Consider the following 15,897-nt stretch of genomic DNA (forward strand, 5'->3'; position numbering starts at 1 on the left):
TCCTCTAATTCAAGTTCTACAATTTTTGGCGATTTTTCAAACTTAGACTACTGCTGCTGTCCAAAATAGTCTTAGTATAAAATGTTGATTTACTTTAATTTCAATTTAATCCTAACTAAATTCACTTACTTTTCTATCTTAATTCATACTTTATTTCTACTCAATTTTTAACCAAACTTAGACATAATTATCTATTTTTCATCATAAAATCATAATTTCGAAATTCTTTCAATTTAGTCCTTAAAGCATAAAACTTATGAATCACTTTACAATTTAATCCTTATATCATTTCTAACTTGAATTTCTATCAATTTAGCCCTTAATTCATCATTTTATTTAACATGGAAAATATCTAGAAATCTAATAACTTTCAAAATATCAACTTAATTTCATCAAAACTTTGTTCTAAAACTTCTAAAACATCAAAATTAAGTAAAAATGGCTTAATTGACTTACCTATTAAAGCTTAAAGCTTCAAACCCTAAATTTTCTCTTTTCTCCCTTTCTTTCTTTCTTTTTCTCCCCTGCTCTCTGTTTCGTTTCATTCTGTTTCTATTTCCTTTCTTTTGTTTCTTTAGTTTATATAATGTAATATAATTAAAACATAAAAAATATTTATTATATAATAATATAATAATATAATAATATACTAAACATAAAAAAAATATTAGATTTTCTTCACGGTAAACCGCCTCAATTTATACTTTTTGTATAATTTCCTTTTTAGTCCTTTTTATTTTCTTTTAGTCTATAATTCAACTTTTACCCCTTATTCAATTTAGTTATTTTTCTTAATTACTCTTAATTAAATTAAATTCACTTAATTAAACTCTAATTAACCACTCATTTTACTTCGTAAATATTTTTAATAAATATTTACGAATCTGTTTTTCAGAAACGAAGACCCGAAAATACACTTTTTCGGTAACGGTAAAATTCGGGTCGTTACATGACCATAGACTAATTCCCTTTTTATTTGGGAGTATTGAATATGCCCATAATTCTGAGCTTCATGTTACTCTTCCCAAGAGACATCTCAGATCCAGAGCATCCCAATTCAATTGAATGGGATGACAGCTTCTCATCCCTAATATGTAAACTAATAATTACAATTAAATCACACATCGCAATATACTAGACCCTCTAATTCTTTAAGTGGTTTGTCTAACATATTTGCCATATAACTAGGAAGACGTCTCAAATACCATACATGAGTTACTGGACATGCCAGCCTTATATATCCCATTTGATATCTTCGTATCCGAGAATCAACAAATCCAACTACGCATTGTTCACAAAATTTAGGGCCCTCCTTTTGATCTCCAATTACTCGATAATTTCCACAAGCACAAATTCCACTTTTTATAGGTCCAAAAATTCTTTCACAAAATAATCAATCATTTTCTGGTTTATTAGTTTTGTAATGAAAAGTATATGGTTTTACGATGAATTGATGAGAATAATTAATTATATATAAATTTGAAAGATTGAAATTAAGTGTCTGAATGTTGTTATCGGATCGATAGGGGCGTAACCAGGGGACTGGCAAGGGCCCCGGCCCCCTCTTAAATGGAAAATTTTCTATTTAGGTCATTTAAATTTTTTTAAATTTTAAAATTGATAAATATAAAATTGATATTTTAACACATTAAAATGATAAAATTTTGATTTAATCATTTAAAAATTAATAATTTAATCAATTCCATCACTCACTTGAAATCATTAATTCAGACACTAAAATCAAAACTCCACAGTGTATATTTTGTTTTTTTATATTTTATTTATGTAAATTAAAAGGTGGATCTAAAAATGGAAACTTTCCAGTTGAGGAAATTTACTTTAATTACAATTAATTATTTGACTATCAATCCCAAATTCACCGCATGCACCTGAAAAATATACCCCATTCATTGATCTCTTTCACATTCTGTCATTTTCCCATCAAATTTCTCAACATGTTTTTCATTGTTCACCATTTTTCAAAAGGTCTATTTATTTTCCCCTTTTATAATTTGTCTCGCCACATTTTCTTTGTTTTTTGCATTTAGGTCCCCTAAATTAGCTTATAGCTATAAATTAAACAAACATGTTTTATTTTTAATTAAATTGAAACGAATTCTTTTAACTATTTATATTGAATTCTGATAGGATCGAGGTGAAATATTCCTTGTCCAAGCCCTAGTCCAACCATGAATATTAAAATTTTAAATTTCCATATATCATAACTAAGCATATACTTACACTCATACTCGAATATTGAATATAAAAAAATTATAAAATAAAAATTTTAATGTATAATTTTATTGTAATAACATACTTTTTCACGGTTTGAACTACTCGCATAAGCTTAAAGGCATGCTCAGAATATGGAACGGTTTAAACAAAAGTTCGTGGCTAGAAAAACAAACTTGGAAAAAAATTAGTCCTATTTAAAACATGGACCAAGCTTGGATTCAACATTCAGGTTTTGCATGACTCGTTTTATACTTTTGTAGTTTATCTTAAGATATTATATCATTTATATCACATAAGTAAATGTATAACTATACAATACTATTTTAAAAACATTAAAAATGTTGTCTGAACTAAATTTTTTAATAAAAGAAGGGATATATATCAAATTTATACATGAAATTTTCATTTTCATTCAATTTTCACACATTTAAAGAAATGGAAACATACATTTATGTTCATACTGGATTAATATAATTATTTGTGTATGTAATATCCAACAAAATTTATGCTAATTCGACATTATTGTTTTTTAATTTTTGAAAACTGAATCAAATAAAAATTTTATATATAAAATTATACAAAATCAAAATTTATATATAATTTTGATATTTATCCCATAAAAGAAAAACCATGTAAAATAACAGATGAAAAATAATAATATACCTAAGATAAGACTAAATTAACCATTTACAGATATATACTAACTTGCATAAAACATGTACTCATATTTTATATATAGATTCGATACAAATCCAATCCGACACCGGTTTTGTATAGACATAATTATTGTAAAATTTAGGTTAGCGGTCGACCTCTGGTATGTTAAAGGCGCGTGGTGGTAGTAGTGGGTATTTTTTAAGTTTTTCATTGGTCCACGGCTCTCTATTATCACTTGCAAAATAAATAAATAAATAAATAAATATTGCTATCATAATGTTTTATTAGAGATATATAGACATAATTATTAGAACTTTATGCATTTTCCATTGCCATCCCTCTTTGAGTAATAGTGAAGCAAAACTAGTTAGCCACCACTTTCCAATTATTTCATCTCCTTCTTTCTTAAGATTATTCCTGCCATCACTCTCATGGTATGTCTTGTAAATTTCTATTTTCTAAATTACTTTAGAATTGTCATATGAGATTATAGTCAATTGCATAATTATTTTTCTAAATATTTTTTTTCCTGGATCAAACAGGAAAACATAAAGTTATTTCATTAAAGCAAGATATAAATTCTTTTTTTTTAATATTAATGGGATGAGAAAATTAATAATAATTGATTCACAATATAGTGTTAATTATCTAATTTTAAATAATGTTTTTTATCATCACAATTTTTTAAATAAACATCAAAATATGAAATACATCATGAAGGGTACTAATATAGCCAACAAAATTAGTTGAAAATAAATAGGATTTTACCATCATTACCATAGTTTCTAAGTTGACGTTCATGATGAATTCATGAAGGATTGGCAGCAGCAATTTACCATATTCGGAAAATAAAAAAATGGGAGGGTTTGAGTAGAAATTTCAACTTAATTTCCTATTAATTATAAACAACAGCAATAATAATAATATTAAAAACACAGGTATTATCCACTAAATCATAAATTAAGTATCATTAAAATATAAATGTAAAACAACAATAACTAATGGAAATAAAAAGAATTCAAGATACTTGTAGTTAAACAGTTGCTTGAAGCTGCCAATAAAGATGAATTTTTTTTATATAAAAAATCCAAAGTTTGTGGACGAAAAAAGGAAATAATTTATTTTGTCGAAAAAGGGTATATGTAAGAAAATTCAATATATTTTAGAAGAGGTCAATAACAATAATTCCGACATTGATACATAGTCAAACATCCTATGTTAATGTTTTAAGCATCCAATTTACGTTAAATACACAAAATTTTCTACGACATTAATTCTCACAATTTAGAAAAAAGAAAAAAATCTTTCTACATTATTGTCTATAATTTCCTACAGTTCAAGCAACCTTTAAATAATTGATCAGATTATTATATGATTTTTTTATTATTGGACAACATGGAATTGACTTCATAAAAACCACAAAATATTATTTTCTACAATATCATAAAAAATAATAAATAATTACCAAATTGAGGTTTATTTTTTTTAATAGTCTAATTGAGAATTCATATTGTATCTAATAAGATGTTGCAAATCATTTTACATTATTTATGACCTTATTAAGCATTTTATTTATTGGAGTTTAATTCCTGTTCAAATATTTCTTTTCATGAATTGTAATGTACCAAATAAAAATATCGAAAATCGTCAATGTAATATTGGTATTGTATTTATTAGTTAAAGTGAAGGTTTTCGAATTTTCAGTATCTAGGTTCGAGTCTTTTCGTACGCAATTATAATATAGGTTTTCAATCCTATCGTTTGCATATTTTATGTGTGGGTTTTGTTCGGTTTAATTTTGTTTTTTCCCGATTTTTTATTCATTGTGCTTTCCACTAGTTTTATTATATATCGTAGTTAGTCAAATATATATTTATACTTGTATGAAACTTTAAAAAAATACTAAAAATTTAATTAGTCAAATTCTCAATTCTCAACATGATTTTAAAACAAATCCTATTTATATAATTTTATGTTGACTTCCTAAATATAATTTTATGTTATTTAAGCCTTTTAAGTTTAAAACATTTTAAATTTTGGTCTATAATAAATAATTTTCTTTATATCTTTCATATTTATTTCACGATTTATATTCGTAGTTCATGATTTCTCTTTCTAATAATATCGTTTTTAATGTTTAAATATGCAATCTCTCTTATATATACATTACTATCCGACTTGACACTTCTTTGTATAATAAATACATTTTAGATACATGTAAATCACAATATATATATATATTTTTGATTTAATGTACATTACAAGATTAGTTTGGTTTTTATCCAAATTTAGCACATGCTTATCTTATCCTATGATATATGCATATCAGTCATTTGCATATTTATGATTATGTTAGCAATTCGCAGTAAGTCTAGTGTTGGATTGATTTTGAGAAACCAATATAGTTAATTTATTTGAATTTGATTCCCGTACATTATAAAAATTAATTTAATTTAATTATCAACAAACACAACAATTTAAATTGCTAATTTTTAAAATATTATATATATAAATTGTTATTTTTTAAAAAAATTATTGATTTCTTGCATATTAAGTATTTTTAAAAAAAATTCATTATAAATTTTGATTATATATGCTCTTTTCGATAAAATGTTTGAAACTACTAATAACCCCTCTCTTAACCAATAAATAAAAAGATAATGCGCTTCAACACATTCAAATCCATGTCTTCCTATGTCGACAACAATACCTATACAAACATATATTTATTAAATACTAATAAATTTTTGATAAATCAAAATTAAAGAGTCTAATTTTACAAATAACTATTTTATCAATATATACATCTATCAAGTATGGCTGAACAAGAAATGGAGATGATTACATTATTGGAAAAAGTTGAAAATAAAAAAAAATAATAGGAAAGTTAATAAATATAGGTGCTAAATTTGGCATGATGTGTTATTGTTGTTGTGGCAAAAGATACAATCTCAACAACTCAAAAATCAGGCAATTAATTTAACAATAAAGTTTTTGCAACTTTAGACCATATCTAATTAATACTATATAGTAAATGAAATTTGGCCCCAAAATTACAATAACAACTTTTATTTTATTTCTTTTGCTTTATAGGCTCTATTTTGCTGCAACATAACCATATAAAAAATCGTAAAAAAAAAATTCTCATGTCATGGGTCGATAATTAGAGTGTTCACTATTTTAAATATGACTTTAGTTAACGTTTTGTCATCTTTATATAAAACATCGATTTAATTTATGTTTAAAATTAATTAAAATATACAAAGGGCAAGTTTAAAGAACATATATTTCATTAAAAAAACATATGAAAAGTCGAGGGTGGTGGTTTTCAGAAATGAGCGGCCCGATCGGAGTCACATTGGACCGGCCATAACCGTAAATTGCGGCAGAGCGTATGGGGGAGGCAAAAAGAATGCCAGCGTGGCACTTTCAATTTTGCACACGTGACGCACTGCAAGATTTGCCACGTCATAATCAATTCCATTAAGTTAAAAAAAATACAAAATCTTTTAAACATTTTTTTTTATTTTCTCCTGAAAATTATAAGTACACTCTTTCACAACAGTCTATCTAATTATTTAAAATTAAAAAGAAAAAAAAATCTCAGCAAAACTCCACTCAAGTCTCCGTTTATTTCAACGGAGATATTAATTAAACAAATACTAAGTACTTAACGTTAAAACAAAAAAAACTATGGTCGTCGCCGATCCAAAATCTGCCGGAAAATCAGCAAGCAAACGGAGACGACATTAGCCTCTTTTCATAATGCAACTAAAGGATCTGAAAAGAACAAATCGTCGATATCTTCGAAATAATCGTCGACTTGACAAATAGTGGACGATGAGGAGCAGCCAAAATCTGGAGGACTATGAACTAATAAATCACCAAAACCATCAGTGAAAACACTACTATCTGGTAAAACCATATCGGTATCATCGAAAACCGATAATACCGACACCGAGGTGTTGAAAAACTCGTCGACCGAAGGAAAATCGAGCGGCAAATCGTACCTTGAAATGTCGGGCAAGTTCGTTTCGGTTTCGCCTTGACATTCGGTTGGAACCAGATGCTCCTCCTCCTTAAGCGGCGGCAGTTTACTCACTTCTTCTTGGGATTCGTGGGGCTGTTTTTTGCGTTCCACAGCCGTTTCTTCACTTGATTGAGTTCGGAAGTTGAGAACTGAAGTTGGGGAAGAAAGATTGTGAGCAGACTCATCGCCGGACTCGTACCCGGAAACCGAACTGACGTTAAGGTTTTCGGGTTTCTCGTTGTTTTCTTTGGCAGGTGGGGTAACGAAGTTGGTCAAAGCATCGGGTCCTCGGAGTTTGATCGCTGCATTATCATAAACCATAGCCGCTTCTTCCGCAGTATCATAAGTCCCCAACCACAGCCGTACACGTCGAGCAGGATCACGAATCTCCGCCGCCCATTTCCCCCACGGTCTCTGCCGTACACCCCTAAACTTCCTCCCACTCCCGTTAGTCGAAGGGAGCTTAACCGGTCTCCGACACCCCGTCGCAGCTTCAGCAGCCGTCCTTTTCCGGTTACCGTTAAGAGCACCGCTCGTAGTAGTAGCCGCCGCGGCGACGACTTCGATATTAATCTCATTGACATAACGCTTCACTCTCTGTCGACCAAAGAAATCCGCATCCTCATCACTAGAAGAATCTGTTGCGTCAGGATCAGTAACGGTAACACGAACTATCCTCCGTACATCACCAACTTCCCTACCGTATGTACGGTCGTAATCGGAACACACCTTCTTCGATTTCACCGCCGGTTTTCGAAATTTCCGAGTAACGTTTTTGTGCTCTGTATATTTGATCGGACATAGGATACTATGCTCCATTCTTTTTTTCTCTTTCTGTGGACTCAGATTCTACCAATAAGCATCGACCCAGAATAAAGTTGAACAAAAAAAAAACGTAAAAATGAAGCTTGAATCAACTCGAAAAGGGTATTAAAGGTCTTAAAAAGAAAAACACTATTGAAATCTTGAACTTGGCACAGGATGGAAAAGGACGACACTTTAAATGGAGAAATTGAAACAACACAAAAGGCAAGTAAATAACTGCTATTGCCTTGTCTGAAAAACACAAGTTCAGTAATTTCTTTTGGAGGACAACTAAGTACCACGAAGTTTCTATACTGGTCACTGGGAAAATTAAGGGAGGCAAAACTGGGTCTTTCACACTTGAGAAAATTGGAAAAAGCAAAAAAAACCACAAAAAGGCTGAATTTTTTTTTATTTTGAACGAACTGTACGGAGAGGGAAAATATTTCAACAAGAGTAGGCAAGGGAAAAAGAAACGAGTTTGTAGTAACGTTAGTGAAAAAATGTTACGAGTTCTTTTTTTTTTTTGGTCGCGGTGGAGTCCCGTACACTGATTTTGCTGTTTTATAGGATCCCAATAGCCGGAATTGGAAAAAAAATCTTCAATATATACTATACAATGTTTTTATTGGTTTAATATTTTGCTTTTAAAAGTTAATTTTTTCTATGAAATAAATTTTAAAATTATACTCAAGCTTTGATTTAATGTACAATGTCATATATAAATTTTAATTTCGTGCGATTTTATATATAAAAAATAAATTTTATTTCATTTTTATAAATAAATAATAATATTATCGAATTACCACCATTTTACGTTAATATATTGTATAAACAAACACTTATATTAATTCAATATGAAAGTAAATATATGTTTTCATTTCTTTAAATGTATACAATTGAATTGAAATGGAAGTTTCATGTATACATGTGAATCACAGTTCAAGTTTCATATGTATAATTACACCAAATCAAAGTTCATATATCAAATTACATGTTGGATCAAAATTTATGTATAAATTTGATAATTATCATTTTTTTATTTATCAAAATTTAATACTAAAATGAATGTGTTACTTAAATTTTCCGAAAATGAAAAAAATCCTGGAAAGTGTCGAGTACAATAGAAATACACGTTGTACTCCTAATGAAATGATACGAGGAGATAACATTATTGAAACAACCACAAACCCTGAATAAAAATAAAGATTATACTCCTAATGGGGGAGAATACATACTCAAATATTAAAATATGTATTATTAAAAAAATTATAAACCTCAAATAAATTAATTTTTATAAATTTAAAAACGAACATGAAGAATACTTTTGTTCTAAAAAAATATATGATTTATACTCTTTCACTTAATTGGAAAATTTTTTAATACAATTTTTTTAACAATGCCCCCCAAATAAATTTTATAACTTTGTTACCGACCCCTTAATGTAAAATCTGTAACTCCCTCTTTTTGTTTTTTTCTTTTAATAATTTTTCTTTTATTTTAAGCATGTATCTCTTTTATTTTTATTATCACATGCAAATTAAGACGGTAGGTGTAACGAAAATGCAGTTCGATACGGACACGTGGAGTTGTGGGTCCCAAATGTGGAGTTCCAGCCAATGGGATAACAGGGAATGCTGCTGACTCAGCGAGAGACTTTAGACTCTCGAACAGCGTGATGCCGGTCACGTGAGGCCCAAGATACCCGGCCTAGTTAAATCATTTTTAGTCGGTCAAATTGTTTTGATTAGGGCCGAAATACACCTATTCCTCCTATTCTGACCATTTAAAAGCCTCCCAACACGCTGTTAATTGCGCTTTCTAACCCTGATCTGTCACCTTAATTACTAATTAATCTTAGTTTAGCAAGTCAATGAAGTGAGGGTAGCCTAGTCATTTTCACTTATGTAACAACACTTCAGTTCTGGCTGGCTTAGAGTTAATTTTTTAACTATGTACAAAAAGTTTCAACTTGAGGGTATTTAAATTTTTTTATTTTTTAAAATTATAGTAAAAAATTTACTATTTAACAGCTAGAATGAACGTGGCGGGCAACCTAGAATTCGCCGCCATTTTATAAAAATCGGTGTTGTACGTCTCTGGGTTCTTTTTCCTGTTCTCTTTGTTTCTACTATAAAGACATGGGATTCTCACACGTTTCTACGGCAGGTGTGTCTCACGCGCTAAAATTACTTACAAATGGTAGAACGGTAATTTTTTGAGTTTGAATTCTCAAAATAAAAATATCGGACAACCACAAAAAAAAGTTATTTTCTATAGAAGATATTTTTTTTTCTCTTTTTACTAAAATTTCCATAAGTCTCTATTCTTTTTCATTTGCTATAATTTTTTTTGTAAGTTTACAAGTAAAAATATAATAAAAAATGCATTTTCAAGCAATTTAAAAAATAGAATCAAACTAATACAAATTAAAATTAATTTATCATACTAAAAATACACGTGACAAGAAAAGATTCACACCAATATTATTTGAATCATACCAAAAACTAATACAAACTTTTTGAATTAAACAAAAAAAATCAATTAAATCAGATTTTTTAATAATTTATTTAATTTAATCAGATGAAACGATTCGACTTAGGGCTAGTTTGGTAACGCTTTTGAAAAATATTTTTATAAGGCGTTGTGAAAAAATGCTTTTGAAAAATTTGGTTTAAAATTTGAATGTTTAACATTGTTGTCAAAAAGTACTTTTAAAAAATAAAATGTCAATTTTAAACATGTTATTATCAAATTTAATTATTATAATATATAAATTTATAAAATATCAATTTTAAACATGTTATTAATATTTTTAAACAATAAATATTAATTATTTATAAAATTTAATTAGAATATATAAACTATATTTTAAATATTTAAATATAACCATTAAATATTTGTAATTAATATTTTTTATTTTTAATTAATGATTTTAACACATTTGTAATTAAGTACAAAAAAAGGGAAATTACAATGTTATTGTAGTGATGAAAAAGTAATTAAGCACTAAAAGTGTTTTTCGGAGAGAAAAATTAAAATTTTTAGAAAAAAACAGCTTATTTAGCATAACTTTTCTTCCAAAAATGCTTTTAGAGCCACAAGTGAGCACTACTAAACATGTCCTTATTAGACTAATGAACTAATAATCTAATCGGTTCAACCATAAATTCAATTTTAAAAACATTAATTTGTACATTAAATTTATAAACGATAGGACTCTGAACCTGAATATTTAACAACTCAAAATGTAAGGGTTAAATCATTTTAATTAATTTTCTTTTTATATTCAATGCCAATGCAGTTCTTTCCTTCACGTAAAATTAAACCGACATGAGGATTTGATTGAACACAATTCTTGAAATAAGACTACATAGAGAAAAAAATATAAAATTGCATTTAAACATAATTTAAACAAAATTAGCATAAAATTGGACACCCTTTTTTTTTCATTTTTTTTACCTTTTCCCTTTTAAACATTTTCATTTTCTGTTTTTTTGTTTTGTTTTCTTCTGTTATTACTGGATATAATTATAACGTGAAAAATGAAATTGAAACACAAAGAATCGTATATATTCTCTTTGGAATATTAGGAGCAGCAAAGTAAGTCTACTTTTCCATTTTTTTTTTGTTTTTATTTGCAGCATTCTATTTCTTTAACATAAAAAATATTTCGAAAAATAATTCAAAATATTCAAATATATATATTTAAATCGATTAAATATCATTCTTATAATGTTTTCTTTTTCGTGTCTAAATAAGACGGTTGACAATAATTTTTTTGTGGAAAAAATGTTCGTTATAATAATTAAAAAAGCGAACATAAACTAATAAATGTTGGTTTCACATTTTTAGTCTTATTTTTGTGACTAAATAAAAATACAGCTTCCAAGTTACATCTAGTTCTCACCGAATGGCCCTCTCTACATCAACTTAACTTTTAGCATGGATATTTGACCACGAATGGATTGGTTAGGTTAAGTCGCGAATAAGTTGGAATATTGGTTCAAAAAAAGTTTTACACTAGTTTAGTCGCGAATTGGTATAGGATATTGAATGAATTTTTAATGATTTATTTAATTAAATTATTACATTAATAAATTAATGATATGATCGGTTTGACTATGAATTTAATAGGGAAATATACTCAATTTAATCAGTCGTTTTATTTTCAAACTATTTTTAACATGAGAAAACTGACTCAACTGATCAAACTAAATTGACTTTGATTCGGTTGTTTCGAATTTTTTTCTGGTTAATTGACATTGAGTTATTGGGCTAGGTTTATATGACTTGATATTTATTATGTATATAAATATAAATATATTTCAAATAATTTAAAAATTAATCGGTTTTCTGTTGAATCGATTCTGAATTTAAAAATAAATAATTGATCGAATTAACCAATTAAACTAAGATGAAAATCAACCCATTTAAACTAAACGTGAAAATTTTAAATGGGTTAATTTTTTTTTGTTAAAATTGAAAATTATTCTCCCTTATGATCTAATTTTAATTTAATTAGTGTTTTACTAAAAGAAGTTTTAACCACGGTTCAAATAACAAATAATATATCTAACCAATTAGAAATAGTATCAGATTAATATAAAATACAATGGATTAAATCGTTAAAAAAAATAAAGGATTAAAAATTAAAATAAATTTGGATAAAAATTATGCACTTAAAAAGCAGAATTTACAGATGATTGAAACCTAAAATAAATTTGGTTTGGTAAAACTATTTTCCTAGTTGCTCCTAAAAAAAAGTCAACAAAGTAGAATGTTGCAAAGGATCAAAAGTCAAAATTTGTTTCCAGTCCATGTACAATTGTAAAGTTTGAGATCTTAGTCTATGTTAAAAATTAGTTAATTTGTCTTACATTTTGCCATTAAAGAAAAAGTAGTCAATTTGTTGACCATGTTAATATTTTCTTTCTAAATTTGTTTACTATCATTTATATGTACTGGATTCAAGATGATTTAATTTTGAAAAACGTATAATTGCATGGAAGCGTTGCAATTAGTCAACAATAAATTAACCACAGTGGATGGTGGTTCCTCAAATCACTGTAGAAGTACGAGCCCACTTACAGTACCTTTTGCCGTATTATTAGCCATTTCATTCAAAGATCTCGGAATGTGACGAATCATTACTTTCCAATTCATGCTTAGAAGCTAATGTACTAAGTGTAACTCTACCAATCTACTATCAGGATGCCATCCAGCTAAAAGCAACTCGAACAGAAGTGCATTATCACATTCCAATTCAATCTGCTTGGACCCTTGTCCTATGCAATGCACAGACAAAGTAATGTTGATTGTGATAAAATCAACCCTAGGTTTGAATATGAGCTTCTGAAGTTTTATCATTAACATCTAAGCTTATAAAGAAATCAAAAAATTTAGAGGGACTTATTTAGCAATTTATCCGTGACAAAAGTTTTCTAACAAATCCTACTTAATCAAATTCGATCCTTGCATGCACTAAATTGAAAGTCAAAACTTAAATTTAGACACTTAAAGTCCCAAGATCAAGGCTTCATTTGCAAAATATCGATTTTTTTAGAGCTTACAAATACAATATTGTACAATAATAATAGATATAGAATTAAACTACTATAAAGTACAAAACAAAATAAAAACCAGAATAATCTAAATTCATAATTTTAGACAACAATAAATTAAAAAACTTGCAATCTGCGAGAGCTAGAAAAAATAAAACAGCTAAATTTAAAGACAGAAAAATTCAGAATAATTATTCATCGCATTTTAAAAAAAACAAAAAAAATCTGAAATAATAATATAAAAAAAACATAAAATTGCGGTTGAAGGAACATGTTCTTGAATTTGATTGAATGCTTGTTACTGTTACATTACATCAAAATGGATCCATTGTTCCCATAATTCCAGCAATTTGTCACCATCAAATTAACATTTAATTAAAATCCAAAAAAAAACCCGAAGTACGTAACTAAAATTAAATACCAAATGCAAAAAAAAAAAAACATGTTTCGATATTATTCTTGTCTTAATATTAAATATAAAGAAGACTAAGATGTTTTACTATTGAAACCTGCTCTAAAATTTGACCTTCAAATAAATATGATAAAGTGATGGACCGTCTAAGCCTTCAAATTGAAGCAAAATACTATTATTGTAAAATTTAAAAAACAATCCCACACCGACCGTTATATATTACATGCAACAAAAAAGCCGACTGTGTTTTGTTTTTTGTTTTATGTTTTATCCAAAACTTTTCTCGCATGGCTTTTCTTCTCTCTTCCTTTTTCTAATATAAATATTCTAACCATTTTAATTCATGAAATTCAAAGAAAATCATATGTAAATTATTATTTTAGATTAATTATGGGAATTTGCCGCTTTGCTTAAATAAATATATATACGTGTGTAATATTTTTTTTTGGATTATATATTATCTGTTTGTGGTTAGATATATATAATTTGTAATATTGTAAGAGATTAGCTATGATTTTATTTTTTTATTTTTTTGGGGGGGGGGTTGTCAGTCAATGTAGTAAAAATCTATGGATATTTTCACGCGTATGGAAGAAAGGGGTAAAAAAAAAAAACAGAGAAAATTAATGGAGGTCATGATATAGGAAGGTGGGTGGTTATGTTTGTTTCAAAGTACACAATTAATGTTACCATTGCTTGTCACATGAAACTTTTGTAACATCATATATATTCATACTTATTGCTAATGTGATGGATGAAATGAAAATATAAGTAATAAAATGAATGAAAAAGTAGAATTTGTTAAAATAAAATTTTTTATCATGATTCAAGAGTATTCTACAATAACTTAAAAAATGTCGATTTAAATGTTGCTTTTATTTTAAGAATAGACCATTTCAACGTAGGTTTAGAATGGGATGGAGTTTGATATGTCTTGCACTTGCTCTTTAATAAATATATAGTAGGTATTTTGTATATATTTAAATGGTCTATTTATTGAAACTAATAAAATGAAATGAATCTTAACCAATATTTTTTTGTTATTTAAGTTTGACTTATCCTTTACATTTGGTCTAAATAAAAAAGAAATATAAAATTGATGTCTTTATTTCGTTATTTTAAGTATTTACAATACCAAAAATTTTGATCTAATCCAAGAATAAATACGTTAGTTTTCCATTTAAAAGCCGCCCCTATAAATGAATATTCTATTATTCACGTTAAAATTATACATATAAATTTTAATTCAACACATTAATTTTTTTTAAATTATCAATAATATAAAGAATTTGATATTATTTTATGTTAATATGTTATATACAAAAGTAATTATGTTAATATGATATGAAAATATATATTTGTTTTTTAAATAAATACATTTTATTTAAAATCAAAATTTTATATATATAGGTGTAAACAAGTTTTCTATCACTGAAATCCATGATTCCAATAACGATTTGTGCCATACTCACCGCGACCAAACCCATAGGACCCCCACCACTGCAACAGGGAGGACGCTCCCACACAACATTGAAATTCAATTTTTTAATATATCTTCAACCATTTTTTTTAATTACAAGATATGACTTAAAAAATAAAGAAAATGAAAAATATAAGTAGAATTATTATTGGGATTTTTGTATTAAGAGTTAGATTAAATTTTGTCTCTTTTACTTAAAAAATTGATAAATTAGTCACTGTATATTAGATTAAAAATAAACTAGACATCCTTTTAAAATTTTTATCTAATTTTATTATTAAAATTTGATTTCTAGACGTCACATGTAATTTTTTGGTTAGTTTATCAGCAACGTCAATTTTTAATAGTGAAAATTTTAATTTAATATAAATAGACTAATTTGATATTTTTAAAATAAAGAGAGTAAAATATAATCTAATTTTTAAGACATGAACTTCTATGGTATTTTTATGAAAAAATAAGTTTTTAAATATAATTTTTCCTCACCCGAGAGAGAAAAAAACTTGTTTAAAGATCCCATGTTTTTAGAGCAATCGAGATCACACAAAATCTCACACGTATATTTATGGATTAGCAAAGACATCATTCAAAAAAAAAAAAAGAAGCAAAAATGGAGCTGATTCCTTGGGTTTTGCCCCTCGTTCCTCCCCACACATTTCAATTGATCAGTTCAGTTGAACCAACCCCCCAAAAAATGGCTAATACACAGACACCA

General features: G+C 27.3%; 1 protein-coding gene across 1 annotated transcript; it reads right to left on the bottom strand.

Moving 5' to 3' along the window:
- Nucleotides 1-6,325: 6,325 nt before the first annotated feature.
- LOC107942306 (ethylene-responsive transcription factor CRF4) lies at nt 6,326-8,267 on the bottom strand. Its single transcript, XM_016875953.2, has one exon. It carries the CDS (start codon nt 7,739-7,741, stop codon nt 6,653-6,655), a length of 1,089 nt encoding a protein of 362 aa, XP_016731442.1. The 5' UTR covers nt 7,742-8,267; the 3' UTR covers nt 6,326-6,652.
- Nucleotides 8,268-15,897: the final 7,630 nt, after the last annotated feature.

The sequence above is a fragment of the Gossypium hirsutum genome, chromosome A12, assembly GCF_007990345.1.
Source record: "Gossypium hirsutum isolate 1008001.06 chromosome A12, Gossypium_hirsutum_v2.1, whole genome shotgun sequence".
NCBI classification, from domain to species: domain Eukaryota; kingdom Viridiplantae; phylum Streptophyta; class Magnoliopsida; order Malvales; family Malvaceae; genus Gossypium; species Gossypium hirsutum.